Source organism: Pelophylax lessonae (assembly GCF_965119305.1).
Source record: "Pelophylax lessonae genome assembly, chromosome: 10".
Lineage (NCBI taxonomy): Eukaryota > Metazoa > Chordata > Amphibia > Anura > Ranidae > Pelophylax > Pelophylax lessonae.
The window spans coordinates 12,151,655-12,166,022 of NC_138777.1; the positions used below are offsets into that span (position 1 = coordinate 12,151,655).

The 14,368-nt window shown below is 44.4% G+C and overlaps 1 protein-coding gene across 1 annotated transcript in view; it reads right to left on the minus strand.

Annotated features, from left to right (window-relative positions):
- Positions 1-14,368, minus strand: part of ZDHHC13 (zDHHC palmitoyltransferase 13) — a 67,251-nt gene that overhangs the window by 30,126 nt on the left and 22,757 nt on the right. Inside the window, exons 6-8 of the mRNA XM_082270829.1 lie at positions 8,468-8,532; positions 3,711-3,873; positions 1,676-1,801 (exon numbers count right to left, since the gene is read on the minus strand). Coding sequence (XP_082126955.1) covers positions 1,676-1,801; positions 3,711-3,873; positions 8,468-8,532 — 354 coding nt within the window. The remainder of the gene's footprint in view (positions 1-1,675; positions 1,802-3,710; positions 3,874-8,467; positions 8,533-14,368) is intronic.

A 14,368-nucleotide genomic window follows, 5' to 3' on the forward strand; every position in this document is an offset into this window, starting at 1 on the left:
GATCCTCTTCTTCGGGGGTCCCCTGCCGGTGCTCTGTACTCCTCCTCTTCTTTGTGTGCCACCATAGGAAGCCTCTTCCAATGGTGGCAAACGCGCAGGCTGGATCCGGAGCCATTGACACACACAGTGTGGCTCGGCCCCGCCCCTCATCATTAGATTTAACTGACAGCAGCAGGAGCCAATGGCTCCCTCTGCTCTCACGGAATCCAGCAAGAAGGGAGAGAGAGAGCAGCTGCTGCTCCCAGGCACAGTGCTGGAACAAGATCAGGCTCAGGTAAGTAATTGGGGGGACGCATTAAGGTAAACACCTTCAGTATTTACAACCACTTTAAATCTTCCATATAGTCCCCAATTATTAAAAGCAAGCACTGACTGGTTGCCATAGGAATTAGGAACAGCATGTTCTTCACACACTTTCAATGATGGCTCCCTCTGCTCTCACAGAGTCCAGTGAGGAGGGAGAGACAACAACGCCGCTGATCTCAGGCACAGTGCTGGATCGAGATCAGGCAAGTAAATAGGGGGGGGTGCATTAACCACTTAAGCCCCGGAAGATTTTCCCCCCTTCCTGACCAGGGCCTATTTTGCGATTCGGCACTGCGTGACTTTAACGGACAATTGCGCGGTCGTGCGACGCTGTACCCAAACGAAATTGACGTCCTTTTTTTCCCACAAACAGAGCTTTCTTTTGGCGGTATTTGAGCACCTGTGCGATTTTTTGATCATGCGCTATAAACAATAAAAGAGCGTCAATTTTGCAAAAATAACAATATTTTTCACATTTTTTTATATGAAATTCCAATGTAAAAATCTACATTTTTTAACATTTTCGGCCAATTTGTTTTATGCTACATATGTTTGGTATAAAAAAAAAAAAAAAAAATCCCAATAAGCGTATTTTGATTGGTTTGCGCAATGGAGGCGATCTGCGTTTTTTTTTGCGGGACTGCGACATTGCATCAGACAGATCAGACCCTTGACTGACATTTTTGACACTTTTGGGGTTACCAGTGACATTACTACAGTAATCAGTGCTATACATATGCACGGTTACTGTAAAATTACACTGGCAGTGAAGGGGTTAACTTCGAGAGGGAGGGGTTATGTGTGTCCCTAGGGGCGTGATTCTAACTGTGATTGGCTGTGGCTTGAGGTGTAGGAACAGTGATCAACGGTCCTACATAGTAGAACCGTATGATCACCATTCCTACACAGGGGAGAATGACAGGCGGCTTGTTTACATCAGCCGCCTGCCTTTCTCCCTCTGCACCGACGATCGCCGAGTGACCGGCGGACATCGGGTCCGCCGGTCACACGCGCGGGGGGGTCCGTGACCACGCGGGGGTGCGCGCGCGCTCCCTAGACCCTCACAGGCTAGCGACGTAGTACTACGTCGCTCTGCCTGTGAGGGGCTGACTGCCGACGTAAATAGTCGTGCGGCAGTCGGCAAGTGGTTAACGTAAAGACCTTCAGCATTTACAACCATTTAAGTCCCCTATATGGTCCCCAATTATTGAAAGCAAGCACTGACTGATTGCCATAGGTATTAGGAACAATATGTTCTTCACACACTTTCAATGATGAAGCCTTACCCTCCAAATGTTCAGAAATCGCATACAGATGTAGAACACATGATAGTCATTTATATCAGAATGGAATACACCGATAGCCTCACCTCATACTTCTGCAGAACCTTTAGTATTCTGAAGTTTCTGTTTGTCCTGGCATTGGCCTCGCCTGCCAGAATATGGATGAGGAGTCGATTCCTGGTTTCTCGAGCAATATCAAGGGGAGTTTCTCCCTAAAGAAAAAGGAAAATAAACTAAAGATGAACATAAACAGTAGTGTAAAATCCAACACCAGCCAAAACCTTTATTCGTAGCATTGGATAAATTTAGGAAGAATAAATACTTCTGTTACATTTACAAGTAGTCCCCGGGTTGCAAACAAGATAGCGTCTGTAGGTTTGTTCTTAAGTCAAATTTGGTTGTAAGTCGGAACAGGTTTTAAGCGTAGCACCAGCCAAAATAATAATTTTTAAGTTTTTTGGATAGCATAGGGAAGGGTTAACACCCCTGTACCATTTGTTTTGCTGTCTGTACCCCTATTAAGAAGATTTCACCTCACTTTCTGTCCCTATGACGACAACTGGATTTTGAAAATTTTGGGTTGTGATAAAGCTTCAGTGGAGACACCTTTTTCCCATGAGAACTCTTACAGGAGTGAATTTCCCTTCCTGGGGCAGATTTCTCCTCACTTCCTGTTAGGGATCGACCGATTATCGTCAAGGCCGATATGCACTTTCCCCAATATATTGGAATCGGCCCTGGAGGTTACCGCTATTGCCGATATGGTCGTGACGTAATTGCGTATGTTGTGTCACGCGCCTCCGCGCACTTGGACAGCTTCTGCCTTCTTAGGCCGCCTCCCTCAGCCTTATCTGGAGTCGGGGAGTCTCGGGACAGTGAGTGTACAGTGCACACAGTGTGTTTAAAACAGCCGCCACATACATACACCCACCAACAGCTGCCCGGTGCCAACCAGCCACACACACACACAGGCTTGTACCAGCCACCCACAGGCCCTATACCAGCCAGCCGGCCACCCACCAAAGGGTGCCAGCCAGCCAGCCACCCACCAAAGGGTGCCAGCCACCCACCATAGGGTGCAAGCCAGCCACCCACCAAAGGGTGCCAACCAGCCAGCCACCCACCCACCATAGGGTGCCAGCCAGCCAGCCACCCACCATAGGGTGCTAGCCAGCCAGCCACCCACCATAGGGTGCTAGCCAGCCACCCACCATTGGGTGCCAGCCAGCCACCCACCACAGGGTGCCAGCCAGCCACCCACCCACCCACCACAGGGTGCCAGCCAGCCACCAACCCACCAAAAGGTGCCAGCCACCCACCACAGGGTGCCAGCCAGCCACCCACCAAAGGGTTCAGTAACGGATTTGTGTCTAAAAAATTGTGTTTATTTTGCAAAACTTTTAAATGTTCAAAATATCGGCCCATATTGGCCGATACCAATATGCAATGGCAAAAATATCGGTATTGGCAGCAAAAAAACAATATTGGTCGATCCCTTCTTCCTGTTGTCTTCCCCTGTTTGTAAGTAGGAGTCATTTGTAAGTCGGATGTTTGTAACCTGGGGACTGCCTGTATACCACTGTCCGTAAACTCTGTATACCACTGTCCGTAAACTCTGTATACCACTGTCCGTAAACTCTGTATACCACTGTCCGTTAGGTTGATTTCTCTTAATTTCCTGTCCCTTTGACAGCACAACAAGAAATAAGAGTTGTCCCCAGTACTGAAAATCACAGCTATATCACAATAACAATAATATAACAATAGAATATAGAACAATATTAAAAGATAAATAAACCCAGGGATAAAAAATGTAATATTACAGATCTTTGTTTCTGTATTGGTCTCTCAATGACCAATCCCAGCAATCTTGGGAGGTACAGAGACGCTCTGTTCACCAACATCAATGGGGTACACATGGCGGTGGAGGACTATTTCTGGAACTACGTTTATAAAAACGGCACTCCAGAAACAGATGTCCACTGCTTTGTCCTTTTTTTCTCAATATGGTGATAGTGTAGGGGTTAAAAAGAATAATGAAAGTGAAAATACAGGAAGAAATATAAAAAAAACTAGCTTTCAGCACTGACACTTTTTCAGTCTCATGGTAAACATGATCACCTTGGCATTTACAACATCGATACTCGCGCCAGCCTCCAGGAGGAGATCCGCAGCATTTACGTTGCCGGATGAGACGGCCCAGTGAAGCGCTGTGTTCTGGTGGACTTTGTCTGCTAGATTGAGGGATGGATTCATCTTTAACAGAAAACCGGTGGGCTCCAATCTAAACAAAATAAATAATAAAAAACTATAGGCACTGTACTGTCCCACCGCATAACATTCCCCCATAATGCAATGCATGCGCCTTAGGCCTCATCCACACAGGCCTCCCGTGATTGTTTTATTTAACTACAGGAGTAATTAATCTAGAAAGTATTAAAGCCAAAAACAAAAGAAAAAAGATTGGACTGTACAGTGGCTCTCTGCACAGAGACATGCAGGCACTGGAACGATCGTTTGACATTATGTTGGAGGGATGATGATCGCAGGCTCCTTTTCCCCTTTCCTATATTAAAGTAAAGCTGATATATACAAGATCCTCTTATTTTGGACATCCTATATGCAGCAGAAGCTCTCTGTGGTCAGAGTTACATGGGACTCCACTCCCTTCACCCAATCTAGAGCCTGGGTGGACATGGATAATCAGCTGTGTTTACATCTGAAACCTTTTGACAACTGTTGGCTTCAGAAATATACAAACTAGATCTGTTATTTTGAGGTCGTGACCTTATCCTCCCTGCTCCGGTACTCACCCGGGAGGCCATATGCTATGCGGGGAGGATCACTGTACTATACTCATGTGCCCTCATGAAGCATAATTTTGGTGAAACGCGTTGACTCGAGGATCTCTCATTATTGGTTGCATCGAGCAAGAGGAATATTATGGTTTCATGTACAGTTAAAGGAGTTTAAAAGTCAGAAGGTTTTTTATCTTCATGCATTCTATGCATGAAGATAAAAAAACATTCTGGGTGTAGCAGCCTCTCCTGCACCCCAATACTTACCTGAACCTGATCTCTGTTTAGCGATGTCCACGAGTCCCTCGGCCGTCCGGGACTCTCCCTCCTGATTGGCTGAGACACAGCAGCGGCGCCAATTGGTTGTCAAAGTAAGCCAGCCAGCCAATCAGGAGAGAGAGGGGGCAGGGCCGAACGGTAGCCCCGTGTCTGAATGGACAGACAAAGCAGCAGCTCAGGTCAGGTGATCCCATAGCAAGCTGCTTGCTGTGGGGCCAATCGACTGAAGGGAGGGGCCAGGAACTGCAAAGAGGAACCCGAGAAGAGGAGGATCTGGGGTGCTCTGTGCAAATTCACTGCAACAGAGCAGGTAAGTAGATTATTTTTTTTATTAAAAATTAGACTTTACAATCACTTTAATCTATCAAGCACCATATATTAACGTTCTTATTAATTTTTTGCTTTTTAATTAATTATGTACAATAATAAATTAATTGTTTTTTCGTTTTTTCTTTTTTTTTTTTTTTTTTTAAGACTCCTGGTTTGGCCTGTACAGTCTGATCTTTATTCTTTTATTTTTGGCTTCAATACAAACGAATGATGGCCGAGTGTCACGCCAATATACATTTTAGATCTAGAAAGTATATTGTTTGATACACACACACACACACACACACAATTACCCATATACACCAATCAACTATAACCTTATAACCGCTGACTAACATTGATTATCTTATTACAATGGCACCTGAAAGCAGGTGGTATATATTAGGCAGCAAGTGAACAGGTTGTCCTTAAAGTTGATGTGTTAAGAGCAGAAAAAAAAAAAAAAAAAAGGGCATGTAAGGATTTGAGCAACTTCGACAAAGGCCAAATTATAATGTCTGGAGGACAGGGTCAGAGCAACTCCAAAACTGCAGCTTTGTGGGATGTTCCTGGTCTGCAGTGGTCAAGACCCACCAAAAGTGTTCCAAGGAAGGAAAACCATGATAGGGTCAGGGTCATGGGCAGCAAAGGCTCGTCGATGGGAGGTGGAGAGGCAAGGCTCGTCGATGGGAGGTGGAGAGGCAAGGCTCGTCGATGGGAGGTGGAGAGGCAAGGCTCGTCGATGGGAGGTGGAGAGGCAAGGCTCGTCGATGGGAGGTGGAGAGGCAAGGCTCGTCGATGGGAGGTGGAGAGGCAAGGCTCGTCGATGGGAGCTTGCTTGTGCCTCGTACGTGGAAGCCAATACACGCTGACAGGTAAAATCAATGAACTACCACATTGTTCAAAGCGCTGTAGTAGTTCACTGAGAACTACAATCCAACAGCCACTAAGGCTGTCGGGAATTGCAGTTTTCCATCCACAGAGCACTATGAATGGGTGACGAAGCAGGGTGGGGCTGTTTTTTTTTTTTTTTTTAAATCTTGACAGCAAGTGAGGGGTGCTGTCAGAGCAGAGGATCGGGGAAGGGACCGGTCCTTACATAACATGTTACACCTTGAATATGGGTATAACATGTTATGAAATAGACAAGTTGCTCTCAGCGAAGACTCTGATAGAGGGGCCACATCCCTTAATTTCTAGGAAAGAAAGATTTTTTTCCCCTTGTAGTGGGACTTTAGAGGCACTCATTTAAATCACCAAAGTAATTAAAGAAAAAAAATGTTATTTAAACCAAAATTTGACAAAAAATGAAAATATTAAAATATGCAAACAGTACATTCCATAGTATACATAGTGCAAAGGTTTGCCCGCTTAGACAGCGAAAGATACCCAATGCATTTCGAAGTCAGAGAACTTCTTCCTCGGGGGTAAAATCTTACATCTGTAGCTAGACTTCTATGATCAAACCATATAGATTACAATTAGTGCATGTGTTCATTCAATATTATACAATACATGGGTATGTACATTTAGACATAAAATTAAAGGGTTAAAGAGCACTTCAAGTACTCAAGCACACAAGTTCTCTGACTTCGAAATGCATTAGGTATCTTTCGCTAAGCCGACAAACATTTACACTATGTATACTATGGATTGTACTGTTTGCATATTTTAATATTTTCATTTTTTGGCAAATTTTGGTTTAAATAAAATTTAATTTTTTCTATAATTACTTTGGTGATTTATATGAGTGCCTCTAAAGTCCGACCACAAGGGGAAAAAAAAAAAAATCTTTCTTTCCTAACATGTTATATGATATCTTTTAACCACTTTACCTCCGCTCACATGGAGGCTACTGCGGCAAAGTGCCGCGATCCCGTCCAGCGATGTAGACCTACGTCGCTGGACTCCGCCCCTTGTGGGCGGCGCTCGCGCGCCGCCGGAGGCTCGCTCCCGCTGTGTTCATTCACATTCACATCGTCGGGGATCGAGTCTGGAGATCCGCCCGCTGTGTGTAAACACAGCGGGCGGATCTCCATAGTGACAGGGACTGACAGATCGGAGTGTTCAGCATAGCTGAACCCTGGATCTGTCCTTCTGTCACACAGTCACCTCCCCCCCCCACACGTCAGTAAGCACCAGGCATACATTAACCCCTCCCTCTCCAATAAAATTAACCCCTTCCCTGCCAGTGTCATTTTTACAGTAACAGTGCATATATATAGCACTGATTACTGCAGTAATGTCACTGGTACCCCCAAAAGTGTCAAAAATGTCAGTCAAGGGTCCGATCTGTCCGCCGCAATGTCGCAGTCCCGCAAAAAAAAAAAATCGCAGATCACCGCCATTACGCGTTAAATAAAAAAACACCAAAAATGACAAAAATCTTTCCCTTAGTTAGTAAACGCAATAACTTTTGCGCAAACCAATCAAAATACGCTTATTGTGATTTTTTTTACTAAACATAGGTAGCAGAAAACAAATTGGCCAAAAATTTTAAAAAAATTTGATTTTTACATTTTTTTGGGGGGAATTTCATATAAAAAAATGTGAAAAATATTGTTATTTTTTCAAAATAAACGCTCTTTTTTTGTTTATAGCGCAAAAAGTAAAAATCGCACAGGTGATCAAATACCACCAAAAGAAAGCTCTGTTTGTGGGAAAAAAAGGACGTAAATTTCGTTTGGGTACGGCGTCGCACGACCGCGCAATTGTCAGTTAAAGTCACACAGCGCCGAATCGCAAAAAGTGGCCTGGACGGAAGACAGCAAAATCCTCCGGTGGTAAAGTGGTTAAGGGATTTACTACTGCCGGCTTGAAGCCAGATACCACAGCATACCTTCAGAGGTCTAGTTACATAGTAGGTGAGGTTGAATAAAGACAATAGTCCATCCAGTTCAACCTGTGTAGGTGTGTGTGGCCGTAATCATCTCACATACCCCTGAATGTTCTGATCCTTGAGATGTACGTCTAAGAGTCTTTTGAAAGCCACCATACTTCCCGCAGAAACCCACAATTTTGTAGCTCTAACAGTAAAGAACCCCCCACGTTGCCTGAGGTTAAAACACTTCTCCTCTAATCGCATTGTATGCCCTCTTGTCCTCATGCAATCCCTACAACTAAATAGCTTTTTTTCTAAGCTGAGATCCCCATTGAGATATTTATAAATTGCTATCATGTCCCCCCTCAGGCGTCTCTTCTCCAGGGAGAATAAATCGAGCGATTGCAGCCGCTCTTCATAGTTAAGTTCCTCCAGTCCCCTAATCAGTTTAGTTGCCCTAGTTGAGCTCGTGCCTTGATGGGTCAGCACTGTTTTGGTGGCAGAATAGAAACATACTCAATCTTAGATGGTGGGTGGTCATAATGTTATAGCTGATCAGTGTATACATCACATACAGAAAACTGTTAAAAAAAAAAAAAAAATTGACCCAAACCATTATAGTTTACCTTTACCTTGCTCTATATGAGCCAATAAAATGTGTTTTTCATTACCCAATAATTTTCTGTGCAGACAGCATGAGTGGGGTCATTCCGTTCATGTCAGAAGAATCAACGTTCTAGAGACAAAAAGAATCAGATAACCAATGAGGAAAATCAGTGGCAATTTTGACATATTTGAGGATTAATATTTTATTAAAAGAGCAACTTTGTGACTGTAGTAAAATAAAGAAACTGCTGTCACATATACAGTGCAGGTGTTGTAAAATTTTGTCGGACCCGTGAAAAAAAATCGGACCTCGTCACTTCCGGTGGACAGAGTGTCACAAAACAGCTGATGGAGTCGTCCGTGCGCATGCGCAGAAGAAATTTTTTGAGCTTTGCCAAAATTATAACAGAGAGCGGACAGCTGATTGAGATGAGGCGGGGCTGAGGTGCGACGGAGGACACCGCCGCTTCACTGAAACATTACAGGGACGGAGGCACATCTGCAGAGCTGAATAGAGGAGGCGGGACAGAGGCGCGGCCGTGTAATACATGCAAGGGCTTAAGCGACTCCTTCTGTTTTATTATCTTTAGTAATTATCGTATTATTTATCCTTAGGATTTCATTACATTTAGTATTTCTTATTTTGTATTATAGAAATACTAAATGTTATTAAATCCTAAGGATAAGCGACTCCTTCTGTTTTATTATCTTTAGTAATTATCGTATTATTTATCCTTAGGATTTCATTACATTTAGTATTTCTTATTTTGTATTATAGAAATACTAAATGTTATTAAATCCTAAGGATAAATAATACGATAATTACTAAAGATAATAAAACAGAAGGAGTCGCTTAAGCCCCCGTTCACACTGGGGCGACATGTGAGGCGACCTGGTCGCCTCACAGGTCGCCGCAGGTCGCCTCCCATAGGGAAGCTGCGGACCCGTTCTGATAGGAGCGACACAAGTCGCTCCGACTCAGAAAAAGGGTCCGGAGCTTCTTTGGGGCGACCAGGAGGCGACCGCCATAGACTTCAATGTTATGAAGTCCGTGGCGGCCACTCCGAGGTCGCGGCGCGCTGCTCGCACCGCGACCTCGGAGGTCGCGGTGCGAAGTAGCGTCGCCCCAGTGTGAACAGGGGCTTAGCCCTTGCATGTATTACACGGCCGCGCCTCTGTCCCGATTCCTCTATTCAGCTCTGCAGATGACGTGGCGGTGTCTTCCGTCCCACCTCAGCCCCGCCTCCTCTCAGTCAACTGCCCGCTATGTGTTATAATTTTACCAAACCAAGATAATGTCTTGTGCGCATGCGCACGCGCACTTGAGACTCCATCAGCTGTTACATGACGTAGGACCACCGAAGTGACGAGGTCCGATTTTTTCATGGGTCCGAGGAAATTTTAGAACACAGGCACCTAAAGTATCAGTAACATCTACAGTTTGCCTTTAAAAAAAATAAAAATAACACCTACAAGCGCCATTACAACCAAAGGAAGAGCAATGCTTTTTTTACTTCCTGGTGTTGAAGTTTGGCTGTCCCCTCTTGTCTTCTGTACATTTCTATTGGTCAGTGAGGTTACCCCATCTAGAAATGTTGGGGGGGGGGGGGGGGGTTTAGGCCCGTACACACTTGACGAAAATCGGACGAAATATCCTCCGATTTTTCTCTCTCATGCTCAGCGGTCATAACCGTTTTTAGTTGACAGTGCATAAATATTCACAAAATTTCTCGTCTGCTTTTTCTTTTTTTTGGCACATTTGTTCCTAGACTCCCGGGGTCGTCAGCAACTTCAGAGCATGCGTGGTCTTTCGCATCGGATTTTTCACGGACGTACTGCATACACATTAAAACGAAAATTGGTCGTCTGGGGACGGACGATAAAAATTTTGGTGTTTGTCCCTCCATTTTTTTTCATTGAAAATGTCGGCATCGGCTGCTGAAAGTTGTGTACACACTAGCCGGAAACCATACAAATTTTCGGCAGATTTTCTGCTAGTGTGTACCCCACTTTAGTCCCTGTTAAAGCAGAAGTTTTTAGATTTTCCTTCCCTTGTTCATCCCTGCTCCCTGATCAACACACTAATGAAATTGTAAAATTAACCACTTCAGCCCTGGAAGGTTTACCCCCCCCCCCCTTTATGACCAGGACATTTTTGCGATTCGGCACTGCGTTATTTTAACTGACAATTGCACCATCATGCAACGCTGTACCCAAATGAAATTGATGTCCTTTTTTCCCCACAAATAGAGCTTTCTTTTGGTGGTATTTGATCACCCCTGCGGTTTTTAGATTTTGCGCTATAAACAAAAAAACCCGGAAAAAAAAAAAAAAAAAAACCACAATATTTTTTATATACTATATTTACTTTATGCTAAAAACATACCCAATAACATTTTTTTATTTTTTTCATTTCATTTTTGTCATTTAATCAATATGTATTCTGCTACATATTTTTGGTAAAAAATAACCCCAATAATGGCGCTTTTCCACTGCATGGAACCGTACCGGTTCGGCCTGCTTTTGTGCTTTTCCACTGCTGGTACCGCATGGTATAGGGTCGGAACGGTTCGGTACGGTACGGTATAGGTTTACTTTTCCACTGCATGGAACCGAACGGTACGGCCCTGAAAAACAGTACCTACTCGATTGTGGTTCCAACAGGTACCAAACTGGTACCATATCCCACAATCCTTTGCATGCAGTCACTACTAGCCACTGATTGGTCAGAGAATCCCACCCACCCCGTTGTTATCCCACCCACTTAACTTAGTACTACTTTAGTGGAAAAGCAAACCTATACCGTACCGTACCGAACCGTTCCGACACCGTACCATGCAGTACCAGCAGTGGAAAAGCAAACCAGGCCAAGCAGGGCCGAGTAGAGCCGACCTGGTACGAGCCGGTACTTGCAGTGGAAAAGTGCCATTAGTGTATATTGATTGGTTTGTGCAAAAAAGTTATCGCGTCTACAAACTGGGATAGTTTTATGGAATTTTATGTTTTTTCTATTTACTAGTACTGGTGGCGATCAGCGATTTTTAGCGGGACTGTGACATTGCGGCGGACAAATCAGACACTAAAGCCCCGTACACACGCACAGATTGTTCGCCGTAAATTGTTGGCCAACGTCCGATCTGCTGATTGTAGGCTTGTTAGTATGATGCTTCCGACAACCAACTGCGAATTTTCGGCCGAAAAAATCTGGTGTGCATGCTATAAAATTTTTGTTGGCCAACAAAGAACGGCCGAATTGTTCCTCAGTCAGTACAGATTTCGGCAGACAAAGCAAGACTGGGCATGCTCAACCATCACATGAAATCACTTCTGAAGTTGGTTTTTGTTGGCCAACAAAAGTCCAGTGCAAGTCTAGAGCACATTTCAACCAACAAACAACACTGGACAAAAGTAGGCCGATCAGTTGGCCAACAATCTGTGCGTGTGTACAGGGCTTAACTTACGCTATGGATACTTTTAGGGCACCAGTGCCATTAATACAGTGATAATAAAAAATGCACTGTCACTGTACTAATGACTCTGGCACGGAAGGGTTTAACATCAGGGGCCATCAAAGGGTTAAGTTGTTCCCTAAAGGCTCGTACACATTATATAAAAACTGGGCGAACATTTTCGTCCAAAGAATTTTGGTACGATTTTCGTATAGTGTGTACAGAACTTTCTACAGACGATTCAGAATTTTCGTACGAACTTTCTGAAAGGGACAAACTCCAAAATTTTTCTGGTACGGGGAAAAAAACCGAACAATTTTCGCATAATGTGTACCGTTTTAGTACGATTTTTGTACATAAAAAAAATTTAGAAAAGAAAGACTGCGCATGATCAGAAACAATAAAGATCCAAAAATAAGCCTGAATTTTCTTAAGAATTTTCGTTCATCGGTTCCGATTTGCTGTGAAACAACAAGGAAAATATGACAATCGTTCGCCCGATTTTCTTATAGTGTGTACCCCAATTAAGGGGTGCTTTTTAACCATGTGGGGGATGGGCTTGCTGCATGAACACAGAGACCTGTGTTCCTAAATAGTAGGAACACAGGAGCACCGTGTTCTTTGCTGACAGAACAGCGGTCTGCTGTGTTTACAACAGCAGACCGTCATTCTGGGAGTGATCACGGGTTCCCGGCGGCAATCGCGGCCGCCGGACCCGCAGATCCGCTTTCCCTGTGGCGAATCGTCACTTGCCCCCACTCACGGCCTCGTGAAGCGACGTACAGGTATGTTGTTTTGCGAGACAGAGCCGACCTGCTGCAGTATATGTACTGCTGGCAGTCAGCAAGCGGTTAACCGGTTCCCGACCGCCCGCCGCCAATTTACTGTGGCAGTGCGGCTCTCCTGCGCGAAATGACGTAGACCTACGTCTGTCATGCGCCTGCAGCTAGGCAGCGGGGACTCCGATGCATGGGGCAGGTGGCTCCGATTGCTGCCTGACAACCGCGATCGCTCCCCGCTGAGAGAGGAGAATGGTCTGCTGTTGTAAACACATCTGACCCTTCTCTCAGGAATGATCACAGAGCCCCTGTGATCCTTCTATAAAGGATCACATGTCTCTATGATCATTTCACAAGCCACGCCCCCCCACAGTTAGAATCACTCCCCTAGGCTTAAATTTAACCCCTTGATCACCCACAATGTTAACCCCTTCCCTGCCAGTGTCATTATTACAGTAACAGTGCATATGTTTTGCACTGATTATTGTAGTAATGTCACTGATCCCCCCAAAAGTGTCAAAAATGTCAGTTAGGGGGTCCGATCTGTCCGCCGCAATGTCGCAGTGCTGCTAAAAATTGCAGATCGCTGCCATTACTAGTAAAAAAATAAAAATGACATAAATCTTTCCCGTAGTTAGTAGACGCGATAACTTTTGTGCAAACCAATAAAAATACGCTTATTGCGATTTTTCTTTTACCAAAAATATGTAGCAGAAAACAAATTGGCGTAAAATGTTAAAAAAAATTTTTTTTTGAGAATGTTATATAGCAGAATGTGAAAAATATTGTTTTTTTTTCAGAATTGTCGCTTTTTTTGTGTTTATAGTGTTAAAAAAAATAAATAAAAAAAAAAAAAAAAAAAAAAAAAAAAAAAAAAAAAAAATCGCAGAGGTGATCAAATACCACCAAAAGAAAGCTCTATTTGTGGGAAAAAAAGGAAATCAATTTTATTTGGGTACAGCGTCGCACGACCGCGCAATTGTACGTTAAAATAACGCAGTGCCGAATTGCAAAATATGACCTGGTCATGAAGGGGCAAAATCTTCCGGTCCAGAAGTGGTTAAGGAGCATAAGTGAGCATGAAAAAAATGTGTCTTTTTACCGCGTTTTTCTGCTGCTAAACTCCTGTAAGAAAAAAGGGGGGGGGTCACAGACAAAACAGTGTGTATGTGGGGGGGGGGGGGGGTCACAGACAATACAGTGTGTATGTGTGGGGGGGGGGGGGTCACAGACAATACAGTGTGTATGTGTGTGGGGGGGGGGGGTCACAGACAATACAGTGTGTATGTGGGGGGGGGGGCGGGGTCACAGACAATACAGTGTGTATGTGGGGGGGGGCGGGGTCACAGACAATACAGTGTGTATGTGGGGGGGGGGGGTCACAGACAATACAGTGTGTATGTGGGGGGGGGGGGTCACAGACAATACAGTGTGTATGTGGAGGGGGGGGGGGTCACAGACAATACAGTGTGTATGTGGGGGGGGGGTCACAGACAATACAGTGTGTATGTGGGGGGGGGGGTCACAGACAATACAGTGTGCATGTGGGGGGGGGGGGGGGGTCACAGACAATACAGTGTGTATGTGGGGGGGGGGGGGTCACAGACAATACATTGTGTATGTGGCCTATAAACGTGGAATGCACTGTAACAAGTGATAACAGTTTATTTTATATCAATTTAAGGATATAAAAATTCAGCATTTTCCGACACCAACACATTCTTCTCTTCTGTATTTA